The following is an 18,865-nucleotide window of genomic DNA, read 5'->3' on the forward strand; positions in this document are numbered from 1 at the left end:
TCTTAGTCTTACAATTTTGTGAAAATGATACCTATTTTACATGTTTTCCATTAAAATAATATAATATCGAAAAAAATCTATGATTCACCGGCACTCATATGTACAAAGCAAGCATATAGTGCATAAATTCCAGGCACCAAAAGTGGACGTCCTAACATGCACACCTATTAATTTGCAATAATATGCGCAGCGTGAGCCAATAAAAAAGCTACTTTTATAAGTTAGAATCTGAGGGCAACCGAAATGACGGAATATAGGATCTTTAGGGAGCTCCAAATCACACCCACCAACCACATCACCTGACCACCAAGATCTCTCCCTCTCTTACCTATAAATGAGAGGCAAAAGCCACCAAACCAGAATGCAACCAAGACAAAGAAGCTCACTCCTCAATGTACTAGCTCCTCCTTTCTCCTTCTTCTTCCTCCAAACAGACTGGATTTCATCAAGGACATCATCCTGAAACTGGAGCCAACAGGCACGCAAAGGAAGAAGAGCAAGAAGACCGGCTCCCAGCCGATAAAAGGTAGGAGCGAGCAGCGTTAGTGCGCTGCCATCGTATCGCAGGGTCGGTCGATATGGTAACGGTGAGAGAAGAGACACGCAAGGGGCCGTGGACAGAGCAGGAGGACCTGCAACTGGTATGCACTGTGCGTCTCTTCGGTGAACGTCGTTGGGATTTCATTGCCAAAGTATCAGGTTTGAGGGGTGGGGGATCAAAAAATTAGGTAGCTATATTGCAGATGTTTCGCGCATAGTCGCAGCGCAAAGGATCGACTTCTCTAACCGAGCTTTCTTCTCGCTTGCCCCCCTCCGTTTCTCCATGCAGGACTCAACCGGACAGGCAAGAGCTGCCGCCTCCGGTGGGTCAACTACCTCCACCCCGGCCTCAAGCGTGGGCGCATGTCTCCCCATGAAGAGCGCCTCATCCTCGAGCTTCATGCTCGGTGGGGAAACAGGTTTGACCCAACAGATGATGTAAACAGCATAGGGATAGATTTCTCTACAATCTTTTTACTGTAACTGATACGTTTGATGATTATGTTTCTCCTCAATAGGTGGTCCAGGATAGCGCGGCGCCTGCCGGGGCGTACTGACAACGAGATCAAGAACTACTGGAGGACTCACATGAGGAAGAAAGCACAGGAGAGGAAGGGGAACATGTCGCTGTCATCGTCATCGTCCTCGTCGTCTCTGACCTACCAATCCTGCTACCCAGATACGCCATCCATCATTGGAACGGAGGGCCAGGAGCTTCATGGTGGCAGTGGTTGCATCACAAGCATCCTCAAGGGCACCCCTCCGGACATGGATGGATACCCCATGGATCAGATATGGATGGAAATTGAGGCACCAGAGGCGGGCTTCGATGGAGGGAAGGATCATGCATGCAGCAGCCTCTCCGGACCTCCGCCGCCATGTACGGCGTGGGATTACTATTGCCCCCCAGAGGCCTGCTGGAAGATGGACGACGAGATCAAGATGGCGCCGCATTTTGGTTACAGTGAAGGAGTTGGCCCCTGTTTTTGAAGCTACATATATTGGGTCAGATTACTAAGTTGCATATCCACCTAGCACAAGTGAAGTGCTTTTGTAGAAACAAGCTTTAGTATGGCTCTACGCATGTTTCCTATCATCTATCTAGTGTGCAAGACAAAGCATATGTCACTTTGTCCTTGACTTTAGGGTATGAAAGGGCAAGGGTACTCTGTATTCACCATATAATCAGTTATCTCCTGTGAGAATTTCCTGTTTCATGAATAAATGTAATATGGTTACATGATATTAACTAGAATGATTTTACAGGTTGAGACCAGTGGCTGCAGGTATGATGAAGATTAGGCTGATCCAATTGAAAATGTAGTCTAATTTTATTTAACCCATCTATCTAAAGCAGTGAAGATCGAATTCTACAAGTGGATGGGCTAGTTAATGGCCTGACGCAAAGAATTACTAACTAAAAAAGATGCCATTTGACATAACCAAATTAGTGCTCTCAAGGTATTTTTTCCACAGTACCAACTTGGCAACTTGCAAGTCATGGGATTAGGAAAGAAAAGGCATAGCTCTCAGGAGCCACAAAGCCTCAAGGCAAAAGTGTTGCAGCCTAATCCAACAAAAAAAGAGGGGAAAATACTAACTTACAGTTAGAAGTATTTTAAACCTAACTCTATAATCAGAAGCATTTCTTTCAATCATAGCCCTTCATGCCTATGATCATCTTTTTCATTTTGTGCACACAAATTTCGAGTTCAATAACAAGTATTATAGCTGGATAAAGTAGATTTCAGAGTGCATTGTAACATAGAAAAAATAGTAAATTTCCTCTAAGAATGCAAGTCAAAAGAACAAAACAGATTATTTAATGCAAGAAGTAGAACCTCAACTAAAGCAGGGGATTCAAGCAGATGAGAGTGATGACACTTATTAGTCAAAGAATCTGTCAAATGGCTAAATAAGCACTAGACTTCTGAATGCATGGCAGACAGAAAAAATATATGTTTGTTGAAATCAGGAGAAACGTTGATTCTACTATTCAATTCATCATCCCAACCTGACAACATTAGTTTCAAGGAAAGAAATGTGTATTCATATATGCTACATGAAGCTGGAGACAGTTAGGTTATTGCTATAATATGACACTCTGTTTCAAAAAAAAATGTCAGTTTCTTTTAAACATCTTCAAGAATAAACTTTGGCAAATAAACTGCAGTGTAGTATATTGGTAAAAAGGATAAAGTACTTACCATTTTTATGCTATAATTACACGTCATCTAAGTTTTGGTGTGACTATTTGACTGTAGAAGTGCATATTGATATTTCAAAGTGGGGGGGGGGGGGGTAAAAGTTTTTTATTAAGCATGGCAAAGTTCTGAAACACACCAGAAACAGAAGCAACAAGCAAAGGCCGTCTATCGCCTGTTTCTTTTGTGGAAAGCTATGAAACACGGATACTCTCAGGCGGATGCGTATCCGAGTCCGACACCATATCTGACTCGGATACATATCTAAGTAGTATCCGGCCGAAACTAATTAGGAAAAACTCATATACCTGGCGGATACTTCATAGATACGCACGGATACGGCCCGGCCCACTCAAATCCCTAACTTGCTATTGCGTCTCGACAACTTGCAGTCGCAGACGCCTCCCAGTCTCGCGTCTCGCCGCCGCCAGCACGTGGGCTGTCTCGCCGACTCGTCGTCACCGCTCTGGACCTCGGCGGCGGCCACCCGCGGATCCAACCGGCAGATCCCCGCTCGCCCGCCCGCCCAGAACTCGGGAACAAAAGCTTCTCCGCCCACCCGCCCGCTCGGCCACACACCCGCACCTCGCCGCCTCCAGCCGGCAGATCCCCGCTCGATCGCACCTCGCCACTCTCCAGCCAGCAGCGGCACAGCGCACAAGTGTTCTAGTGATAGGTGAGTAGCCATGCCCATGCGCCTCCACTCTCCAGCCGGTAGTGCCGAAGTGACCGACTCACACAAGAGGGAGAGAGCAGTGAATCAGTTAATCTATATACTTGTGTGCCTCCAATCGATTTTTTGCTACCTGATCAATTAATGTACCTATCTACATGCTGAATTTGGACCTGAGGACCTCATTACTAAGTCATTAGCATTGTGTTTGTGAAGCAAAGTAACATGCTAGCAGCAGTTGTGGGCTACGTGAGAAACTCAGAACTTGTTATTTCCTTTTTTGCTACATGTCAGCTGTCACAGCATGATTGTCTCTCCCTTTTGCTTATTTCACCAATGCTATTTGCCTATATTTCTGCTACATGTCGTTGTGTTTCCTTCTGGACTATTTTGTTCCAGGTGAATTATAATTTGCTTCTAGTTGGCAATGCAAACAGGGAAATCAATGTAAACTTTCATGCCTTTTCCTCCCAAGTTTCACCAATTTATATGTTGTTGTTCGCTTTCCAATTTATATGATGTCACTATGTTGCTGGATGCTTGGTCCTTTGATCATTTCTCTATTGTTGAAAAACGAAGTATCTGTTCTTGACTTCTTGTTCTAGCATTTCTTTTGATATAGATGGTGTAACCAACTAGTTTGTTCAGCAGTACGTCAGTACATATTGTCATATTATGATATTCACTTATTTGCATATGCAACCGCCCCCTTGTAGCTCTTGTCTCTTGATGGCAACTTCAAGCAGTGGTGCTGATGCGACCTCCACTGACATTAAGGCTCCATTGTGGGATTATGTCATTGTCATAGAGAGACCTAAACAAGGTGGAGGCAATAATAGATGGAAATGCAATTTTTGTTCATTTGTTGGATTTAGTAGCTACACTAGAGTGGAAGCTCACTTGCTAAAGAAGAAGGGATATGGAGTGGGAATGTGTCCAAAGATGACCATGGATGAACTTAGCCAGATGAGGAGAGATGTTGCTAGAGCTAAAGAAGAGGTGGAAAGATCAAAACCAAAACATGTGTCCTTGCCTAGTGGGAGTGATGTTGCTTCATGCAGCAGCAATAAGAAGAAGAGGAAGGGGGCTCCATCTGCATTAGAGAAAGCTTGGGCAATGGACGAGCGCAATCATTCGGATGCTCTAATTGCAAGATCATTTTATTCCGGAGGTATGCAAGCAATACAATAAATATTCAATCAATTATAGTTGCATGCCTGTAATTTAATTATTCCTTGCTTATGCTTATTCTATTTTTTTTAATTTTCAGGAATCTCTTTCAATTTTGCAAAAAATCCATACATTCAAGAAGCATTCACCTATACTTGCAGCCATGACTTGCAGGGTTACAAAATGTCTGGATATAACAAGCTTAGAACTAGGCTGCTCAGGAAAGAAAGGGCTCATATTGATATGTTATTGGAGAGTACAAAGAGCACATGGCATGAGAAAGGAGTGACAATTTGTGCCGATGGCTGGTCCAATCTGCAGAGGTGACCACTCATTAACTTTGTTGCCATATGTGATAGATCACCGATGTTCTTGAGGGCTGATAATTGTGAAGGCAAGGTGAAGACAAAAGAATATATTGCTAAGAAGCTGAAGTCTATTATTGAAGAAGTGGGTCGACGGAATGTGGTACAAATAATCACCGACAATGCTACAAATTGCAAAGGTGCAGGTATGATTTTGCAAGCTGAGTATAGTAACATATTTTGGACACCATGTGTTGTGCATACTCTCAATCTTGCTTTGAAGAGTATTTGTGATCCTAAACCACCAAAGAATGATGAAGATACATTGTTTGGAGCAAACTTAAATTTATAAGTCATGCTAAATCTGATGCACAAATGAACAAGAATTTCATAATGAACCATGACATGCAACTTTCAATGTTTAATGACTTTAGCTATTTGAAGTTACTTGCTATTGCTGAAACAAGGTTTGCCTCGGTTGTGTGTATATTACAAAGGTTTGTCGAGGTAAAGAGACCTCTCCAAACCATGGTAATAAGTGAGCAATGGGATTACTACAAAGATGATTCTCAAGTTTCCACTAATGTCAAAGAAAAGATACTCAATGAGGTATGGTGGAAGAATGTGGAGTACATTCTTATGATGAGATGATATGTCAGCGGACACCAATACACAATGTCTTCATCTAATTTATGAGATGTGGGATTCAATGATTGAGAAAGTGAAGAAAGAGATATATCTATGGAAAGGGAAGGAACAAAATCAGGAGTGCGAGTTGTTCTCGGTTATTCATGAGATATTGGTTGCTAGGTGGACAAAACGTAATAATCTACTCCATTGTTTGGCTCATTCACTCAATCCAAGGTTACCTACTTATCTTTACACTATTGCTTATATTTTCTACTAGTACTAGTTTTAAGTTTTAACATTTTTCTAAATGTTAACATTATAGATATTATAGCAAAAAATGATTTGAAGGAGGTGTTGGTTGTGTACCCCCACACAAGGACAATGAGGTATCAAAAATGAAGATGACATGCTTTAAGAAGTTCTTTCCCATACAAGAAGAATTGGCAAGAGTGAAAGAAGAGAACTCTAGATTGTCAAGTTTTTCTGATGAATTCAATGACTATGATTCGATCAATGATAGATGGATTTGTTCTCCAATGATTTGATGGACAAATCATAGACAATCTATCCCTCTATTGCAGAGTTCGGCCATCAAATTGGTTAGCCAACCAGCCTCATCTTCTTGTTGTGAGAGGAATTAGAGTACTTATAGCTTCATCCATAGCGTCAAAAGGAACGTCATTACTCTAGAGCGTGCTGAAAATTTGATTTATGTGCACTTAAATTTAAGACATCTCTCAAGAAAAATAGATGCATATAAGAAAGGAGAATCAAGGATGTGGAAGGAGATTCTTTTGACTCTCTAAATGGTCTAGGCATTCTTGAAGTTGCCGAACTCTCTCTTGATGAACCAGAGTTACCAGCCGTATCTTCTAGAGATGTGGATGGAGGTATTATAGAGGATGAAGGAAATGAGGGTGAGGATGAAGAACCTACTACATATAGCTAGTTATTATATCCTTTAATATGTCCTACATTTGAGACTTTGAGTATTCTATCTAATAGAACTTAAGTAGAACATACTACCTGGTTGTTAATTTGTTATGTCCTTTAATATGTTCTTAATTGAGACTTTTAACTTCTTAAGTATGTTGTGTAATAGAATTTAAATAGAATATTCAATATTTTTTTTTAAATGTAAACGTATCAAATTTTTTGGAAAAACAGCGTATCCCCGTATCCGTATCGGACCGATACCGATACCCGTATCAGTGCTGCATAGGTGGAAAGCACTAGCATTTTCACATCGGAAACCTGGCTTATATACCCTTTCATGCTATGAAAGAATCATCAGGCATATACCCTTTCATCCTATGAAAGAATTATCAGGCTCTATAATTTGCATGGAGATGACAAGAAAAAGAGAAAGTGGGCTGCTTTTTATTCCTTTTTTCTTAGAAAAAGAATCAGCACTAGGATTCAATAAGAAAGCTAGTTTTGCACATTAGGAATTAGCCTTGCAGGTCAAGCATGCAGGGAAAAGTTCACTGTGATACGGGAATTAAAGGTGCTGATAAGTGGCATGCATTGAGATTTTGCAGCCATCTACTTTAGTGAAACAGATCTGCAACTAATTACCATGTGTCATCTTTTAATTGAATAAAAGGCCAGTGCTTAACCACCTGGACGCAACCATTACTGTCATATAGTGCCTACAGGAAAATGAATAACTGAGGTTAGCATCGACGAGGATAGGAAGGATTGTGGGTGTTTCCCCCTTTCTGTATCCCTTTCTATTTCCCCTTTATAACATGCTCATAGACGTAATGTCTATAGAGGTAGGGGCAAAATCTAGAAGTCACACGACGATTAAAAAATAAGCACAAATACAATGATATGATGCATCACTGATTTTATGTAAAGTAGTACACAAGAGACACAAAACACATGGCGTCCACTTCTGGCAGATCTACTTATGACACGGAAAGGCATTCCCAGCAGCAAGGAGCAAACCAGATCCCAATTCCCACTCGCCTTTGAATAAAAGGTCCATGCAATGTGAGAAGCGATAACTATTTTTTTTTTTAGAAAAAAGGGTAACTACATTATCAAGCTTGATGGTTTCATCTCTTGGACTCGAAGTTCTAGTAACCCTTCTATCTTCCTCCCCAGTACCTGATAATGTGCTCGACAAGCATTTGCATACATAAATAAGTCAGTAACAAAATAGTGTAACGGCATCATGGTTTCACAAAGGATTTGCTATAGTGAAATATTAGCTTTACACTAAATTTAAAGTAACAAAATGGTCATTTCACTTGTAAGTAATATCTTGCAGATGTCATTACAACTATCGGTTTTGTCCAATTAACTATTGTACAGACGATTAAAGATTTGCAATATAGGCTTACCACTTCCATAACAAGAAAATTAGGCGATGAAAAATTGCATTCACATAATATAGTAAGACGTCATTATACTAATCACATCATTGACCGTATAAGATAAACCTAACAGACAAAAACAAGTGGATAGAGAAAACATCCTTGATGACAACACTACTTCTTTGCACAATAGATGCGTATTTATGCACACCCCAATCCAGTTAGGTCACATTAGTGGCTTAAATTAATGTCAACAGAAGCATATGCCAGTGCAAAGGGCTCATCTCCAAAACTCTAAATGTTGAGATTTGAGAAGTTTGCTATCAACAATCACAACTGGCAAATTCCAAATTTTGTGTTTTTCACCCTTTCATGTTCCATCCCTACAGAATGCAATTACAAAAGAGTACAGATGCCATCTCTTGAATTACTATGAGTTGTTATATTGCTAACGCAAACTTAGATACAAAACACAACTATATTCGAATATCAACAAGTTCCCATGCTTTTGCCTCTGCTATTATACTCTTCAGCGCTGAACTGTATAATATCTGAGTATACATTTCGAAGTTTCTTTTCAGATAAAAATATATTGTTTATTATGCTTTTGGACAGGCAGTACCTGTTAATATCAATGCCTAATGTTGATTATAATTGCAGAGATGAAGGTAGATAAATCTTAGACCTCCTAAAACTGACCTAGTGAACAATAGATCCATAAAAGACAGCCTCTGCAGGACCAGTCATGTAAACATGATTGTCATCCTCCCTCCATTCGATTTTCAATGGTCCTCCAGGCAAATCAACTATGCATTTCTGTATCACAGAAAAAACATATAACGCATTTTAGTGATTATGAAAGTGAAACTGCAAAAAAGAAGAAAAAAACAGAAAATACAAACCCGCTCAGCTCGGCCCTCAAGAACAGCTGCAACAACAACTGCACAAGCACCAGTACCACAAGCAAGAGTTGCTCCTACAGTCAAAATCATAAATTTCTTTTCACATCAGCTCGACTACTCCAAATAATAAATGCATAAATACAAAAGAGATATCACTGAAACTCAGACATACATTGGAGCTATTTGCATTATGAATCTACAATGTGGTACTGATGACATATTGACACCTAGAACTAAAACACGTAAAATTCAAACAAATAGAAAAAAAAGAAGGCATTCTGAAATTCAAGCAAACGGCATATGCTACAATTCAAGAGGCTTAAGGGAAGATCAGTTATACCAGCACCGCGCTCCCAAACTCGCATTTTGAGGTGTGAGCGAGACAAAACCTGTACGAATTCTGCAAAAAGGAAGTTACTTAAACGAAATCCAAATGCAAGGATGCATGCATAGAAGCACATAGTAACACAAGAAATTAAGAGTTACCTGTGTTAGTGCGAGCAGGAAACATTTCATGATGCTCAAATTTAGGCCCGATTTCACTAAGTTTTAAATCATCAACCTGCAAGACCTGTTGGAGTCCAGCCAAGACAAGAACTATAGTTATGTGGCAGCTTGGTTAAGACTAATGAAAATATGATTCTTAGCGTATATAGTTCAACCAGCATAGAACTCTCTTTTGTGGCCTAATTCACAATAGTCGAGACTCAGGGTTGCTACTTGTAGTACCGGTACCTAGTTATTATCTGCACATATGGACCTCACATAAACCATAAAAGAATCATACTGAAGCATCTTAACAAAACCTCTGTTTCTCTCTGGAAGTAAGCAATATATATAATGTCTTTTTGCAAGTAAAAACTGTTAGGAATATAGTCATTATTCATTACGTATAGGTTAGGTTACTAGAATCCTTAATCTGTACTCCTCATGTACTCTATATATTACCCCCAAAGGTTACTATTGAATACAAGTTGTTATTCCTAATATGGTATCACAGCTAGGTTTTCTTTTCGGGACGCAGCAACTCATCCCATTTAGATTTACTCCGCTAGCTCTCACCGCCGGCCCTTCCTCTTCCTCGAATCGATCATAAGTTAACCCCCCGCTTTCTTCCCGCACGCTGCATGGTCTCCCGCCGGCCTCCCCGCGCCGCCGTCGGCCCAACTCCCCATCTTGACGTGTCGCACAACCGTCCACAGCTGGATCTGCCTGCCCCCCCGGGCGAATATGACCTCCCGTAGCTAGATCTCCCGCAGATCTCCTACGCCAGAGTGCTTCCTACGCCGAGCCGGCTTCCTATAATCCGCCTCCTGCTAGGCCAGATCCACCGGCTGCTGATCCGACTTCCGTCGGGCTGGATTCGCCTGACCTTCCGCCAGGCTGGATCCATCTCCCTCTCGGTCAGCCATCGTGCCCCGATCGGCCTTCCCTTCTGCGCTGGTCTCCCCCGCCCGCGCATCGCGTTAGGGAGGGTGCGGGCTTAGGAAGAAGGGGAAGGGAGATGGTGCCAGCGGACAAGGGGAAGAAGGCCAAGACCGACGTCGAGGGCGGTGAGGAGAACGAGCAGATTGATGGCACCCTCGTTCTCTCCATCGAGAAGCTCCAGGAGATCCGCAGACCTATCTATCTGCAGAGGGGTGACATTATCAAATCAATCCCAGACTTCTGGTTGACCGCATTTCTGAGTCATCCTTTACTCAGCGAGCTTTTGACTGAAGAGGATCAAAAGATATTCAAGTATTTGAACTATGTTGATGTGGATGATTCTGACATCAAGTCAGGCTACTCTATTCATCTTAACTTCTCTAAGAACTCGTACTTTGAAGACAAAATGCTTACGAAGACCTATTCCTTTGTTGATGATGAAAGCGGAAGATGCTCGGGGCTTCGAGGCGATCCCTCTGCGCTGTTGCACATCTTCTTCGTTTTGCACTATGGGAAGGCTGTCATTGACCCTACTCTTCATCATCTTGCTATTGTCGGCGAGAGGAGGTTTTGGGTGATGGCTAATGCTGCAGGCTTGCAAAACCTAAGGTGTATGAGTGTTATCTCTTGCCCTGGAGTCACTGATCTATGTTGTCATCTTCGGCTTGGCAATATACGCCTCCCTACTCACCATCATGTGGAACGGCTATGGTGTCAAGCTTGCCTATATATTTTTCATGGCTATCGGTGCTATTTGGTCCTGCTGCTGTGCACTTTGGTACTGCTGCTGTTGTGGTAGTCGATGTGTGGTGTTGCTGCTATGCTAGGTTTGTGCTATTGATGCATCTCTGCGTAGCTCTTATCTCCATTGCTAATATGCAATTGCTGCCTGCTAGTGTCTTAGTCTCGTATTAGAGTCTTTGCAATTCCGCTGCATCCATCAAAGTTTGTCTTTCTTTGAGTTCGTCTATGCTGTGCGAGTCCACATATTCCTTCGTCAATCAGTCAGTCGATTTCTTTTGTAGTTAGATAGATGTTCATCTATGTTCAGCTAATCTTTTCCTCGTTATTGAAGCAACTGTGCTATTTAGTTCTTTTCCTAGCTTTAGTGAAAACTTTATTGTTGTCTTGCTACTCGTCATTGCTTAGTTTGCAATTCTTAGCCAATGGCATTCTTTTATTATCATCATCACGACTCTGCTCGTGTGCTTCATTTTGCACTTCTTCGGCTTGATTAAAAAGGATTATCAAAGCTCCACTCTACGACGACTTTGAAGAGATAGTTTTTTGATGTATTAGTCTAAATTTATTACTTAGTGTCACCTCTTTCAGATGCAACACTATTGCATACGTCTTGCATTTGAGGAAGTGTTAGGAATATAGAGCCCATATCCATTACGTGTTACTAGAGTCCTTATCTTGTACTCTCTCATGTACTCTATATATTGCCCTCAAAGGCTACTATTGAATACAAGTTGTTATTCCTAATTATTCCTAACAAAAACAGCAGGTCTTGATGATCAGGGCAAAGAAAAAAAAGGGATCACAGAGGTCACAGCTTTGAGTAATTAGCAAGTTTCAATTCCAAAAGTTTGATGTACAAAATATAACAACGAAGAATGTTCAACCAACAATTCAAGAAAAATTGAAATTTATCTTGGGAGCTAAGAAAGCATGATTTGTACAGATACGTGAAAAAGATTTGATTGTTTCAACAGGAAAAGCTATCCCTGTAGATGGATTCATAAAATGCATGGATGTAATTTGCTAATCAATAATCAAATTCTGAGTTTTGACAAAAGGCAATTTGACATGAATGGAATATGAAATTGCAAGTTGATTACCTTTAACTCCTTTGTACCAAATGTGATACAGTGAGGATTGCCCATGCTAACACATGTTATATGCCATGTTAAACCCTCAACTGCCAATTCAGCTTGGACAACAGCTTCGTTCTTGGTAGCTAGCAGTTTTGTGGGGATGTCTGGTCCAGAAAGGATGGGCTCGCCCATATCAACCTTTACCTGAAAACAAGATAAGTGTATAAAATTATATCAACAGTATAAATTCATGTTCAACAAGAATGAGTGAAGTAATGGTTTGAACTTGAAAAGGAGTTGTAAAATAGGAGGTAAATACACTTGACTACTTGAGAAGCCAAGAAAGCTAAAGATAATGGATTTCAGTAGCTGAAATGTGTCGAAGAAATAGCAAACTCCAGAAAATATGTAAGGTTCTAACTGGGGCCTTGTGGCTTATTGTGCTGAATTTAAGGTTTTAACTTGTCAAACTCAAGTTAGACGATCTTCTGGCTACTGATTGGTTCACAAAACTTTTGTGGCGCACAACATGTTCTTAGCACATTGTCCTGCTGCTTCTCATACACACATATTCTTCCAATAGATTCCCGAGTTTTTGTGGCCAAATCGGCTGCCACAAAAGGTTAAGCTTGCTACACTGGCAAAATAAGTGACCTTTCATCCAAACAGCCCATTTACCTATTTCATCAATATAGTGGTATAAAATTTTGTGTTGATAACTAACAACGCCCATATGCGGATGGGCCGGCCAATGGGCCCAACCCAGTGGTCACGGCAGCAGCCAGGGAGGCGGTTGATGCTGCCGCGCTGACCTGGGGCATGCAGGCTTGCTGCTGATGCTGCCACACTGACCTGGGGCATGCGGCCAGCCAAACCCTAGACGGCCGCCACAAGCCATCCCCTCCTCCAAGCTGACACTAGGGTTTAGGGTTTAGGGTTTTGTGGCGCACAACATGTTCTTAGCACATTGACCTAATGATTTAACTCCTTATTCTAAAGATAACTTGCTGGCCGCCACCACCACGGGCCGGCCTCGCTGCTCCACCTTTAAGCCTCCCCTCGCCTCTCACTATTACACCCTACGTCCAACGCCTTATCAAGCCCAAGCACACAACAATAACACATTTGAGAAGAGCACACAAGATGCAACAGGTTTCAAACATCCCAAAAATTAATGCAGACCGGGGAACAAACCTTAGCAGGCAAATCAAAGAAAAAGATTACCTTCGCTCATGCCCAAGCAGGGTAAATAGAAAAGTAAGGTCATAGAAAATGGACTAACAAATTTAGATTTTTAAATGACTAAAAAGTAAAATAAAAGCATTTACCTGCCCATCACTTTGTATTTCAGGAATAATCAGTCCAGCACCAGTATGAATCTTGAAGCTGAAATGTTAAATTAGAAATATATAATTTCAGGGGCCATAACAAAGAATGACACATGCATGTCATCGTATTTCTAGTACACTTGTGGTTCAATTATTAAATATAATAATATTAGACTCATATTCAACTCCAAAGAATATTAGACTCGATTAACATAATACCTCGTGTATAATACAATGGTATGAATGATTAAATCTACAGTTAGAACTTTGCTTTCACTTGTTTTATAAGGATGCTGCAATCTCCATGCATCAATGAGTTTACCTATTTGTTCCCTGCAGATTTTCGAGCTCGGCTATAAAACGAGCAAAGCAACGAACTCCATTACCACACATCTGAAACCAAAAGAAATAAGGGATCGACAGTACTGTTTGAGAACAATTCAGCACTAACAAGCTCCATTAAACATTTTCTGATTGTCCACAGTATTGAGATTAAAAAAAAAAGGATTCTTCAGTCTACTTGATAGTTGGTAGAGCGAAAAAAGGCATATCTGATCATAGACTAAATAGCTGTTTAGTATTGGAAACATCACAACACTTCAAATGTTTCGCAGCCAGTCAAAACCTGGAGGTCACAAGTCAAAACCCCAGTCCATGATAGGAAGTGAGACATGTATGGTATAGGACCATAATTCTTGTAGGCCTGCAAAATAGTGGATATAGATACACTACTTCCTGCAATATATTATAGTCATGGATTAGATTAGTAGATGTCCCAGTCTACACGGGTTGCTAGTTAGGCGAGCTAATAAGACCCCAAGTTAGCATAGTTCATTTTAAGGCTAAAGTTTGCCCTGCCCAACATTTTAAGAACCTGAAGAACTTTACAAATACACATCTACATTTTTCCTTGTGCAGCCAAAGCTCACAGGAACAAGATAGAAAAATATCGGAACCCATTTCACAGTAGAGACTGGTAACACTAGGCTGGCATTGCACTAAACTTATCTGTACAGAAGAATCACTACGAGCAACACTGAGCACAACACGGAATAAGACATTCCCTACCACGTTATAATATTCAGTACTGAAATGAAAAGGGCACCCACACCTCCGGCTCGCTGCCATCTGAGTTGAAGATCCTCATCGTGTAGTCCGCCCCATTGACCCCCGGCATGACGAAAATGACGCCGTCGGCACCAATGCCGAAGTTTCGGTCGCACATCTTCGCCGCCTCCTCCGGAGTCACCTTCGGCACGGACGAATCCCTGTTGTCCACCTGCAAATCCGCACAGCAATCAGCACGCAAAACAGCAAAAATAGCGATACCACAGCAGCGATTGCACGAATTCGTAACAGCAGGTCACCCCCAAATAAACACCAGAGGATGTGGCAGCTGAAGAAAGTTCGAAAACAGAAACAAAATACGCACCATGATGAAGTCGTTGCCGAGTCCGTGGTACTTGACGAAGTGGAGGGCGCGCTCAGACTCGCGGCGCTCGAGGAACGAGGCGGCGGCGGCGGACCTGGGGGCGGAGACGGCCATCGAGGCGACGGCGCGGAGAGGGGTGGGGGGCCCGTGGAGCAGAAGGTGGAGGCGGAGGCGGAGGTGGCGGCGGGAGGGACAGGTACCGGTGGGGGCGGCGATGGTCGCTGAGGCGAAGGAGGTGGCGGCGGCGGCGGGCGACATGGCCACGAGAGCGGTGCCGCCGTGCCAGGAGGGAGCTGGAAGGATTCGGGGGAGGGTCCCTGTCGCGGTCGCTGTCCGGGTAATGACGGGGAGCCTTCCGCTCTATGCAGGTGGGGCCATCTAGCAAGTGGGTCCCGCTGTCATTGACGTCGGGCCTAATCCACGCTGATGGGGCTGCGTCGGATGCATGTTGACTCGCTGATGCGAAGGGGGCCCGCTTTGCTAGGTGCTTTCAAATTTCAAATCAATTTTAAGGCAAATTTGACCTAGAACATAATAATTTGGTGCCTTTTGCTCAGGACATTCTTATGTTGTGAGTTGGTTTGTGGTTTTCAAATTTCAAATCAATTTCAATGTTTGATGTAGAATTTCGTAGCTAATTATGTGACTAGGGGCAGTTGTATGTGCTCCTTGCTCATTGTCAGTATTTGATTTACCATCGATAGAGGGGAGGAAGGATGGGGCGGAACCACCAAGAGTGTTGGACCTGGTGGGAGGCGGTGTGAGAGGAAGGAACAAGGAAGAGAATAATGTATTGCATGACAACCTCAGTAGCCTGCTTTAGCTATGAGCATTTAATTGGTTTTGTTAGTTTTGTTAAACTGTTAACTAATTTATAATTTTGGTTTTCCAATCTCGTAAACCAAATTAATGGTTAAAAATGGTCATTCATCGGTTATTTGGCTGAATATTACAAAACATTATTTAATGTAATACATGATTGCCTTATTAAATCCTAAGCTTTAGACCATAGTCGAAAAGTCAGCAACACTTAAATTACTTCATAGATGAAGTACTAATATGGTAAAGAAATAAGATACAAATTCCATGTCTCAAGGGCAGGTCAAAATTCTTATCCTATAAAGACATAAGACATAAGTTATGTGCCTTAAGGGCAGGTCAAAGTTCTTTTCCCATTCTAGTCTTCTCCACGATCTAGGTCTCGTATTGAACTCCATCTCTAGGGTTTCCAGCTTGAGACCTTCATTTCTATCTTAGTTTGGGAAGAGTTGATATCTAAGCCTTGCTATAGCAAGTATAAATACGAAAGTTTGCTATAGCAAGTATAAATACGAAAGTTTGCTATAGCAAGTATGAATATGAAAGTACTCAGCAAGCCCCATAATAACAATCACACAGTCATGATGGTCAAGGAGGGTTTATAGTGTTATCACTGTATTATCAAAATTATCTGAGGGATAACACAATGAACTTTGCAAGAGTGTGATTCAAAAGGTCAAGTTTTAAGGTGAGACTATTGGCTGAGTCACCACATGGTAGAACCAACTAGGGGTTCCCATTTCTATCGTGAGTATAGCTTCTTAACCAGAAGCAAGGAGTGCAGTCACATTCTAAACTCTAGCATGATCAATGTCAGTATGACATTTCTCATACTATTAGTAGGTTGCTCCATAACTGGACTGGTTGAACCAAGACTAGGACAGATCAACAACCGTACCCTCTCGTCCCTCAAAGATAGAGGGAGTAAGTCCACTGATGGTCTCTTGGAAACTTTTACCAATAGGTGATACTAGGCTAAGCCTTACTCAATTAGGTCAATGATTAATGTGCAATTATGATGCTAGGTGATCAATTAAAGGGGTGAGGCATTTCAGGTAAGCAGGACAATACAAGCATCACCTCACTAGTACTCATTCTAGGTCTGAAGACCTCATGCTCCATAGTCATTAGTCAGGTTTAACAAGATTAAGATAGATCATGAAGGTGAACTCTTTGTGGTACTGGTTTTGCAAAACTCAAACAAAATAACTTATCAACTTGACCAAGGATTGGGACTTGCTTGAGATAGCAAAGATGTCGGAGTGCTGGAAATCAAACAAAGTTTGATACAATGTTGCTTGTCCAATGCCTGAAAATAGAATCAGAGGATTCGATGAGATGATGTTCTCTTAAGATATTCCTTAAGGAACAAGTGATTATGTCCAAAGTCCATAACCCTAAACCCCGGATAAGTCATATACTGACTTTATGAGGCTTCCTAAGCTTATAGAAATTTTGTATTATTTTTAGAACTCGATTTGGGAATAAAATTGTCAGAGTATTGGGTAATGCGGCATCCTAGCTAACAGGCCCCATGAGGGATATGGCAACCGACAGGGGATATTTCCTGAACCCTAGCCCATTACGCGACCAGATCAAGGCTCACACGACTAGCACAAGGCTTGCACGACTAGCCTCCTTGCGATATAATGTGATATCGCGACCAACCCTTGCAAATCGCGGGCCATCCATACCTAACATGTCTAACACACATTTATTGATACCTACTAAGTGTTTTTCTTCCCGAGGCACCTCCTCCAACGGACAAAGTCGTGGCTAGCGTAGATGGGTAGTGCATGTCCCGTAGCATTAATTGCTACAGAGTGGGGTATTGCGGACCAACTTACGCCACACGATAGATAGCACAGGATCTATACAACGACCAGGAAAGTGGATGATTTTGCAGATAGACTCGTGGAGCGTAAGGACGGGACAGCTTGGCAGACGAACTTACGACGCATGGCGATGGGACAGGCCAGGCGACCCAAGGAGGCAGGTGTGGAGGCATTCCACAGATGGGACGGGCACGCAGAGCTCTCAGCGCAAGTTGGGTTCATCTGGTTCTTCATAATGATGATCTAAGAGTATAATATCTAGCCAGATATGTGTCTGCTAAACGAGGTCCACTTGTAAGTTCTCCATCTCTCTAGTATATAAAGAGAGGAGGACCTAATTTGTAAGGGGACAAAGAGGAAGGAGTTGAGAGGACTGATATGTAATCAGTTCATAAACTTTGATAATAAAATACACAGGACGTTGTGCTGCTATCCTTCGGGAGGCCTGAACCTGGATAACCTATGTGTTCTTAAATTCATCACAAACACACGCACACCGCAAGCGTTGTTCAAGTGTCCATCGACCGGTATACCCTGGAATCATTGTCAGAAACTAACCCTTGACAGTTGGCGTGCCAGGTAGGGGCGCGTTTCTCCTCCTGTACTGACCACTATTCGACCAGACGAGGAGTCGTTGCTCTATTTTGCAACTACCCCCACAGGTCACAGGAGCGATACTGATCGTCGAGCGATGAGGGTTTTCTACGACCAGAGACGAACAGGCACATGACTATACATGTCGATAGGTTGTGCACGTTGAGTGGACCGGGAGCTGAAATAATCTCGACCCCACAAGCCAGTGATACCTTCAGGTACACATTTCAATTAAATTTTCAGGCCATAAAACAATGTTACGGATTATGATGGCCTCTTATCTGGATTATTAGTAGCATCCGCACGAGGGGCAAAATACCCACTAGCGATGAGAGACTCGCTACTGGCCATAAACCGGATGCGGAGGGTTTCTTGTGCTCGGACCAAACGATGGCGACATATCTCTCCGAAGTAAGAAAGCTAGAGCGACACTCATTCGGTTTTGAACTCTAGCACGTCCCTCGCAAGGACAACTTCCTGGCTGATAAGCTGGTCCACCTAGCCTTTTCTTGCGCACATGTCCCTGTCAGAGTCTTTGAAAAAAAAATTCACATGACCACCCACCGCGGTCTCAGGCCAACGTGGAAGGGATGCTCCACTTAGAAACGAAGCACCAGAGGCAATACCTTTGGAGGCAATGTCTCCTTCAATGCCAACAACCTCGGGTGGCCATCATGTGGCTGCTTTGCTCAATTCGTGTACAACCTGAATGGATTAGATCTTGAACTACATTCAGAATCAAGCAGCCCCTAACGATGATGGGTCAGCAGAAAGGGTCATGTGGCCGGACCACAAATACTCCTAGGTAGAGGGACGTCTCTATCGTCGAAGGAGTAACGACCTTTTACTGAAATACCCCCT

General features: G+C 42.3%; 2 protein-coding genes across 4 annotated transcripts; one reads left to right on the top strand and one right to left on the bottom strand.

The window, feature by feature from the left end:
• The first annotated feature begins 313 nt into the window (after positions 1-313).
• On the top strand, positions 314-1,792 carry LOC133905519 (myb-related protein MYBAS2-like). 3 transcript variants are annotated; one of them, XM_062347329.1, is made up of 3 exons: positions 314-699; positions 830-959; positions 1,059-1,792. In XM_062347329.1, exons 1-3 carry the CDS (start codon positions 579-581, stop codon positions 1,528-1,530), a joined length of 723 nt encoding a protein of 240 aa, XP_062203313.1. In that variant the 5' UTR covers positions 314-578; the 3' UTR covers positions 1,531-1,792. The 3 variants fall into 3 exon arrangements, with proteins under 3 accessions (XP_062203313.1, XP_062203314.1, XP_062203315.1); XM_062347330.1 differs by having other exon boundaries at positions 320-526; XM_062347331.1 differs by lacking the exon at positions 314-699 and adding an exon at positions 709-728.
• Positions 1,793-7,331: 5,539 nt separating this feature from the next.
• On the bottom strand, positions 7,332-15,107 carry LOC133904867 (diaminopimelate epimerase, chloroplastic). Its single transcript, XM_062346487.1, has 10 exons — positions 14,757-15,107; positions 14,436-14,603; positions 13,647-13,717; positions 13,325-13,382; positions 12,021-12,200; positions 9,235-9,319; positions 9,089-9,148; positions 8,749-8,822; positions 8,546-8,662; positions 7,332-7,637 (listed from the first exon to the last, which is right to left on the bottom strand). The coding sequence occupies exons 1-9, from the start codon at positions 15,012-15,014 to the stop codon at positions 8,546-8,548; spliced, it is 1,071 nt and encodes a 356-aa protein (XP_062202471.1). The 5' UTR covers positions 15,015-15,107; the 3' UTR covers positions 7,332-7,637.
• Between the last annotated feature and the right edge of the window lie 3,758 nt (positions 15,108-18,865).

This window comes from Phragmites australis, chromosome 22, assembly GCF_958298935.1.
Source record: "Phragmites australis chromosome 22, lpPhrAust1.1, whole genome shotgun sequence".
NCBI lineage: Eukaryota > Viridiplantae > Streptophyta > Magnoliopsida > Poales > Poaceae > Phragmites > Phragmites australis.